Source organism: Dictyostelium discoideum (genome assembly GCF_000004695.1).
Source record: "Dictyostelium discoideum AX4 chromosome 1 chromosome, whole genome shotgun sequence".
Classification (NCBI taxonomy): domain Eukaryota; phylum Evosea; class Eumycetozoa; order Dictyosteliales; family Dictyosteliaceae; genus Dictyostelium; species Dictyostelium discoideum.
In genome coordinates this window covers 4,621,705-4,630,419 of record NC_007087.3, presented here as the reverse complement: position 1 = coordinate 4,630,419, position 8,715 = coordinate 4,621,705, and the positions used below count along the sequence as shown (strand labels likewise).

Sequence of the window (8,715 nt, the reverse complement as noted above, 5' to 3'; positions counted from 1 at the left end):
GTTTGGTTGGTAATAATAGTAATAACAATTTAACCTTATTAAATAATAGTAATGGTATTGGTGGTAGTGGTGGTGGTTTAGTTGGTAATAATAGTAGTGGTAATTTAACATTGTTAAACAGCAACAACAATAGCAATAATAATTTAATTGGTATAAGTGGTAATAATGCATTATTCAATAATCCACTCTATCAAAGTTCTTCACCAGGTTCAACCAATTCATTTGGTGCAAGTGGTATAGATAGATTAAACAATTCCTCAATGAAAAATAGTAAAATCAGCCAAATTCATGGTCCTTTACTATTGAGTGAACATCATATTAATCAATTTACAAAGGATGGATCAAGAATATCCTCACCACCCATCAATACACTTGACGACAATGATGATGCTGTGTTTGTATCAACATTGAGAAATTCAAAACAAACAACACATGAAAGTGAAATCGCTGATTTCCTAAAACTCTGTAAAATAGCTCCACCTTTAAAACTCTTTAATAATGATAATTTATCTTTAAATACCACAAACTCTCAACATTCTCTTCAAATTGGTAATGAAATTATGCTTCTTAGTAATATAAACTTTAATAAACCAACTTCTCAACAATATCAACAACCACCACAACAACAACAACAACAATATTATCAAAATTTTTAAATAAATAAAAAAAAAAAAGAAAATAGTAAAAAAAAAAAAAAGTGATAATTTTTTATCAATCTTTTTTTTTTTTTTTTTTTTTTTGTGTAAAAATATTTATTTTTTTTTTTTTTTGTGTGAACATATTTTTTTTATATTTTGAATCATTTAAAATTTAAAAATTCTTTGATATTCTTTAATATATTTATTTTTATCTTTTGCCAACCACATAAAATTTCTTGTTTTGTCGGCCATATTTTCCAAAAGTTTAAAACGTAATCAAAAAAAAAAAATTAAAAAAAAAATTGGGAAAAAAAAAAAAAATGAAAAAAAAAAATTCGCGCAAATTGAAAATTTTTTTTTTTTTTCTTTCTTTTGTCAAGAATTTTAAAATGTACGGTATCTATATCACATATCACATATCCATATTCTATGCATATTATCAATAGTGGAATGAATTTTAGTTTATATTGGTCAATCTGTGAGAAAATTTAAATAATCAAATAATAGAATGAATATTAATCAAAATTATTATTATTATTATATATAAATGATTGATTTTTGATAATTGATAATTGATAAATAACACACAATGAACAATTTAGCGTCTACGTTACTCTTATAAAAGATGACTCAATTCCCAGCTGCATTAAACCCACATCAAGATGATATCTTAAAGATGTTAGCTTGTCAAACCCATCTCGGTGGTAACAACGTTGATGTTGAAATGGAATCATACACCTGGAAGAGAAAGGATAATGGTCACTTCATCATCAATCTTGCCAAAACTTGGGAAAAGATTCAATTAGCTGCTCGTGTCATCGTTGCTATTGAAAACCCAGCTGATATCTCAGTTATCTCTGCCAAACCATTGGGTCAACGTGCCGTCCTCAAATTCGCCAACTTTATCGGTGCCACCGCTTTCTCTGGTCGTTTCACCCCAGGTACCTTTACCAATCAAATCCAATCAAAATTCACTGAACCAAGACTTTTGATTGTTGCTGATCCATTATTAGATAAACAACCATTAATGGAAGCTTCATACGTAAATATCCCAACCATCGCTCTCTGTGATACCACCTCATGTTTAGACGGTGTTGATATTGCTATCCCATGTAACAACCGTGGTAAAAACTCAATTGCCTTAATGTTCTGGTTATTAGCTCGTGAAGTTTTATACTTAAGAGGTACCATCCCAAGAAACACCACCTGGTCTGTCAAAGTCGATCTCTTCATCTACAGAGATACTGATGAAGAACCAGAAAAAGAAAAAACCGCCGCTGTTGCTGCCGCTCCAGTTGCTGCCGTTGAAGCTGTTGAATTCACTCAACAACCAATTGCTGAATGGTCTGCTCCAGATAACTAAATTAATTAATAAAATAATTATTTAGATTTTTTAAAAAAAAAATATATACTATTTAACTAATCAAATATTTAAAATTTTATTTTTATTTATTCGTCATAACTTTAATTTTTTTATTTTTCAGATATTTTTTTTTTTAAAAAATTTCAAAATTACAAAAATGTAAAAAAAATTAATTTCTTTTATTTTTTTTTTTAACCAATAAATATGTCTCAAGTAAAAAAAGTATTATCATTATTATTTGTTTTTTTTTTTATTATTTTGAACATATGTTAATAATTTTGTTTAATTTTTTTTTTTTTTTTTTTTTTTTTTTTTTTTTTTTTTTTTTTTTTAAAAAAATAGAAAACAATAGAATCAATAATAAGATTAAATTTTAAAAATGATAATATTAAAATAACAGAAGATGCAATGGATATGTTATGTGACTTTATTGAAATATTTATAAAGGAATCAGTTTCAAGGATGCACAGGAATGACCCCTCATCAGACATTGATTTACAACAATTAGAAAAAGTCCTACCCCAATTATTATTAGACTTTTTCTAACAATAACAAATTTGGTGCGTATGTGTGCAAAGATATTTTTATATGTGTGTTATATTTGGGTATTTTGGAAAATCAATCAAAAATAAAAATAAAAATAAAAATAAAAAAAAAATAAAAAAATTTAAAAAGATCTTTTTTTTTTTAAAAAATCCAAAAATATTTTTTTTTTTTTTTGAGTGGGGAATTTTTTAAAATAAAAAAAAACTTTTTGGAAAATAAAAAAAAAAATTTGATCAAACGAAAAACGTTTCGAAGATATTTGTGGTTGGATAAAAATCTTTTTTTTTAAATTACAATAAAAAAAAATATTTTTTTTTTTTTTTTTTTTTTTACATTTATTTTTTATATTTTTATTTTTTTTTTTATATTTTTATTTTTTTATTTTTTAACTTTTTTCTTTTTCTTTTTCTAAAAAGTTTTTCCAAACAGCAAATTTTGTATTAATAGAAAAAAAATAAAATAAAATAAATTATCATACTATGATAATAAAAAAAATAATTAATATAATTTTTATTATATTAATTTTAATAAATTGTAAATATTAAAATTATTTTATTTTTTTATTTTAATAAATTAATTAATTACTTACTCATTTATTTTATTATTTTTTATTTTTTTTTATTTTTATTTTTTTTAGGTATATATTTAATAAATTGTATAAATGTAAAATCAAGTAAAATTATAGAAAAATCAACAAATGTATTAGGAGTTGAGTTTGATTATGCATTAATAGATTTTGAATTTGATCAAGATTTATATCGTATTAGAAATGTTCCATGTGGTAACTTTGATTGTACTTTACCAATAATTAATGGAAATATTGATTGTTCATGCGATTATACCAATATGAATGAATGTCCAAAAATATTGGATTCATCATGTGACCAAACATTATGTAATGTTGATTTTTGTAATAGTACAAAATATCCAAATTGGGATACAATAAAGGCAAATGTTCCAACAAATTTTGAATCTACAGATAAACCAATTACAATTCGTTATAAAGCAAATGCATTCATTTGTGAAGGCATAAGAATTGAGTCATCTCAAAATCAAGGTAGATACTACATATCTATTGGAAATTCACCATCAAGTCTATTCAATAGATTAACTCCAAACATTTCACCAGATACTTTTATTCAACCAGCGTTTTGTCCATCTGATAATGGTTTTGATCTTGATGGTACCTCTTTAGATGTTTGGACTTTGGATACTTATTTCTTAACAATTATACCATTATCAAAATATATAAACTTTAATTTAACAATAATTTCAAAAGGTAAAAAAATTAAAAAAATAAAAATAATAATAATAATAATTATAAATAGAAATATATTTAATTATTAATTTTTTTTTTTTTTTTTTATTTTTAGAAATTCAACCAACATCAAAATTACCAACAACAACATGTACAAATTTACCAAATTTACCAGATCATGAATGTATTGTTGATGGTGTACCAGCAGTTGGTGAAACTAAACTTGCAAGTGAACTTGCTTATTACACTTTTCAAGTTACCAAACCAAGTATTGTTTCATTTTCAGCACCAACAATTTTCCAAGATATTGATTTTTTCATTTCAGATGATCCATCAAATACAAAACCAAATTATACAAACCCTTCAAAATGGGAATGTATTAATGAAAGTAAATATTTTTTTTTTCGAAAAAAAAAAAAAAAAAAAAAAAATATTAATAAATATTAATAATAATAATAATAATAATTTTTTTAAATTTAATTTAATTTAGATGATGATTATATAATTTTATCATTAAAACCAAATTCAGATGGTACCCCAAAAACTTTATATATTACAGTATCAACATATTATGCATCAGTTTATTCATTTACAATATCAACATTAACAACAACAGAATTAATATCAATTAGTGATAATTATGCAAGAGGTGGTGCATTTTCAATTTTAGGATCATCAAGATTATTCTTACCAAATGGTAGTTTTTATAAATGTAGTGGTTGGTCAACCTGTACATCCTATTCAATTTTATACCCATTTTTAGAATCATTTCCAGTTTGGCCAATTCCAGCACAATTTGTTGATGATTATAGATTTAATAAAATCACTTATTATAATGATAAAAGTAGAAAAAATCATTATTCAACTGCATTTTTATTATCAACTACTGAAGGTGAATTTTCTCAATTAAATAAAGGTTTTCAAGATATTTTAACTTCAAAAATTGAATTTTTAAATACTTTGGTTGATAAAAATGGAAATGTAAGTTATTTATTAATTATTATTAAATAATAATAGAAAAAAAAAATAATTAATATTCATTTATTTATTTATTTATTAGCCATTAGAAGGTAATTTTACATTAACATTAAATAATGAATTAAAATGTGATAATGAAAAATTTGAAGAATTATTAAAGGAAATGGATAGTTTAGAGAGTACATTATATAATAATACTGATTTTTCAATTGTAAATTCAATTATTTTTAATATTGATACATTGACATTATCAGATTCATGGAAAGCATGTAGTGATAAAGCAGGTAGTTTTTTACAAACTGATAATAGTTTTGTTAATAAAAGTCTTTCAGTTTGTTCATATTCATCGAATGACCCAGAATATGATTTGGATCCATGTTGTAATGTTACATTATCATTTTTCCAATGTTGTCAACCAAAAATGGTGCCAGTGAAAGTATCAGAATTCATTGGAATCTATGATGATTTGGTTGAAGATCAATGTTTTAGTTCACAATGTACAGCATCAGTTTTAAATGAATATTATAATTCATTATCAGTAGTTAGTGACTGTGATGTACCAGCATTTGTTTCAACCAATAGTGCAATGGAAATGAGAGATGCATTAAGAGATTGTAAAGATGTTTTAAATGATACACCATGTATTTCCGATAACGATTGTGGTACCTATGGTCCAACTAACCAATCAATCATTTGTGATTTAAAACAAAGAATTTGCATGATACCACCAGAACAATTGGATTTGAAATATTTAGAATGTGTTTTCAATAGGTTACCAGCATCATATACTTATTCATTTTTAAATAAATATGGTATTCAAAGTAATGCTTCATTAATTTCAAATGTTTTCAACGCAATGAGTTGGGATGATTGTACCAATCAATATGGTAATGATTATCGTGGTACCTATACTTATACTGCTAGTGGTATTGGTATTAATTATTCATGTTATCCAACAACCAATTGTTTAGATCATTCTTGTGTAACTGTACATGATGCTTGTTTCGATGGTCAGATCGGTGGTTGGAGTTTTTCATTACAATCAAATTTAGATACTTGTGAATCAATTGGATTCTGTCAAATTCCAACAGATTGTGATCCTGAAGTTGATGACGAACAAACTTGTATCGATAAATGTAATGCAATTCAAGAGTATTGTGGTTATTGTTCAACAAATTCAACAGATTGTTTTAATTTCGACGATAACTTTGATGAAGTTCAATGTAAATCACCAACTGTAGCAAATGTTTGTATATTATCAAATGGTGAAGTATTATATGATGTTGATCCAACTGATTGTGAAAATAATTATGGTAATTGTAATTTACCATGTGGTAAAGAATGTGTTGGTTTAGGTTATAGTGGTTGTGGTGTTGAAGGTGGTAGCTTCTATATGAATGAAACAGTTTGTCAAACAATTTTAAATACAACTTGGTCTGAAGATAATTATATGTGTGAATTAGCAAATACTAAAACTAAAGAAGCATGTGCTGCATTAAATGATGATGGAGTTGATCTTATTTATCAATGGGTAGATTGTGAAAATCAACCATATGATGAATGTTATGATTTTACATTTAGTCAATGTTATCTTCAACCAATTGAATGTGCAACCAAAGCAGAATGTGAAAATGCAGGTCAATGTTCAGATTCTTACTTTTTCACAACAGAAAATGTACCATACTATCCAGAGAACATGGGTAAATGTGTTAGAGGTCATTTCGCTTATTTAACTGGTTTCCAAACTCCAACTTGTGATACATTCTATCAGTCAGATTCACCAATGGGTTGTTTCCCATATTATCCAGAGGGTTCACATAGAGTTTGTAATTTACAAGCTGATGAAGGTTTCACTTGGTGGGCACCAGCAACAACACGTGAAGAATGTGAAGCACCAATGGGTTGTAAAATCCTTGATAATAGTCCATACAATTTACCTTATAATTTTAGATTCAATCAAATGACAGAAGAACTTTGTACAGGATGTGGTAATGAATCATTAAATTCTTGGGAAAATATTTTCCAATGGACTCCAGCAGTTTGGCAAGGTGGTATCTCTATTAAACCACAATGGAGAACCAATCAATATGTTTATCCAACCTCTGTTAGAAAAGTATTAAATTATGAACAACTTTTTAATGAATTGGATGATTCAGTAAATACTCATATTGCAGATCTTTATCGTTCTGAAGTATTATGTAGAATGGAAAGAGTTGAAGGTAATTTACGTTCAATTAGTTGTAGTTGTTCTGAAAATGGTTCACCAGATTGTTTCTCATCATCGGCATTATTATTAGGTCAATCTAAACCATGTGCAAATGAAGAATCATCATATGATTTTTCATTTGGTAGAGTTGAATTTACTAAGAAATCAGTACAATCGGGTTGTACATCAGTATTGGTATCACAAGTTTCTCAACAACTTTATAAATCAACTATTGCACAAACTTTATCATCAAATTTCGTATCATATAAAAAGCCTGACAATTATGGTATTCTAAATGATAAAGATGCAATTATTGGTACAATTTTAGGTGATGGTATAACTATTAATACACAAGGTGTTTTATCATTAACAATTTGTTTACAATTTAATGGTACAAAATATTCAAAATCCTATGATATTTATGATTTTGCAATCTCAACTTCAAATTCACCATTAAGACCATTGGATGTTGAAACTTTTACTAAAAAATCGCCAGTTGATGAAAGTGAATTACTTTGTACAATATTAACCAATTTCACAGAGGATAAATCATTCTTTCCAATTATTCGTATTGAAAATTGGTCAAGTCAAGAGAAAGAAGTTTTTGATAAAACTGCAACCGGTTTAATTTATACATTGGCTTGTATTTTCATGTTAACAGCAATTTGGGGTATTTTCCAAGTTGTAATGGTTGTTATTAGAAAATATAAAGGTGTCGAACAAATTAAATTGGTACACTTTTTAATTGTGATTGTATCAATTTTCATTTTAATTAGAGCCATTTATTTCTTTATTATACCAAGTGGTGCACTTCAAAATAATTCAAGTGCAGATTATATTTTAGTGGTTTTACCAACTTTTATTTATTTTACAGCTTTTACCATTATCGTTTCACTTTGGTATATGATTGTAAATTCTAAAGATTCTGGTAGAACATTATTTAAACGTTTGAAAATTATAATTTTAGCTACAAATCTTATACTTTATTTATTATTCATTGTAATTGTATTGGTATTCAATTATACTGAAGATCATCCAAGTAATGATTGTGGTACTAGAATCGTTTTAGAAGTTTCAAGCACAACCTCGCAATATGTAGTTTCAATTGTTTATGCCATTATTCAAGCTATAATTTCTTTTGTTATTGGTTCAGCTTTCCTTTATTTGGGTGGTTCATTATATCTATCAATGAGATCAATTAAAAAAAATAGAAATGGTGGTAGTACAAATGGTGGTAGTAGTTCAGGTGGTGGCAGTGGTTCAAGCGGAAATAGTTCCTCAAGCCAACATCAAAAGAAAATATTTATAGTTACATTTGCTTGTTCAATTGGTTTTATCATTCATTGTGTTTTCGTTTTAATTTTAGTTGCTGCAAATCCTTCAAATATTACATTTAGTTTCTTAGGTTTAATTATCACTGAAATCATTCCTTCACTTTCAATTTTCTATTGTTATAATCAAGGTCATTTCACTGGTTTAAAACAATCAACTAATATTGTTCATTTAGATTATGTAACTCCAAATCGTGAAGATTTTAATTCAAATTCCAGAAGAGTTGGTGAGTCCGGTTTATCCTATAAAAATAATTCTTCCACATCAACAAAAGAAAGTTTTGATTCTTCTTCATTTAGAAGATAAAAATAATAATAAAAATAATAATAATAATAAAATAATAATAATAATAATAATAATAATAATAATAATAATAATAATAATAATAATAGTT

At 25.9% G+C, this 8,715-nt stretch overlaps 3 protein-coding genes across 3 annotated transcripts in view; all 3 read left to right on the top strand.

Moving 5' to 3' along the window:
* DDB_G0269162 (hypothetical protein) overlaps positions 1-656 on the top strand; it is a gene marked incomplete at both ends in the record, with an annotated part of 2,739 nt that extends 2,083 nt beyond the window's left edge. The window contains one exon of the mRNA XM_641609.1: positions 1-656. This exon is cut by the window's left edge and continues 1,260 nt beyond it. Coding sequence (XP_646701.1) covers positions 1-656 — 656 coding nt within the window.
* Positions 657-1,263: 607 nt separating this feature from the next.
* Positions 1,264-2,001, top strand: rpsA (40S ribosomal protein SA; the record flags this gene model as incomplete). Its single annotated transcript, XM_641608.1, has 1 exon — positions 1,264-2,001. One exon carries the CDS (start codon positions 1,264-1,266, stop codon positions 1,999-2,001), a length of 738 nt encoding a protein of 245 aa, XP_646700.1.
* A 1,025-nt stretch (positions 2,002-3,026) lies between these two features.
* On the top strand, positions 3,027-8,627 carry DDB_G0270774 (hypothetical protein; the record flags this gene model as incomplete). Its single annotated transcript, XM_641607.1, has 5 exons — positions 3,027-3,081; positions 3,185-3,826; positions 3,876-4,193; positions 4,296-4,786; positions 4,866-8,627. 5 exons carry the CDS (start codon positions 3,027-3,029, stop codon positions 8,625-8,627), a joined length of 5,268 nt encoding a protein of 1,755 aa, XP_646699.1.
* Positions 8,628-8,715: the final 88 nt, after the last annotated feature.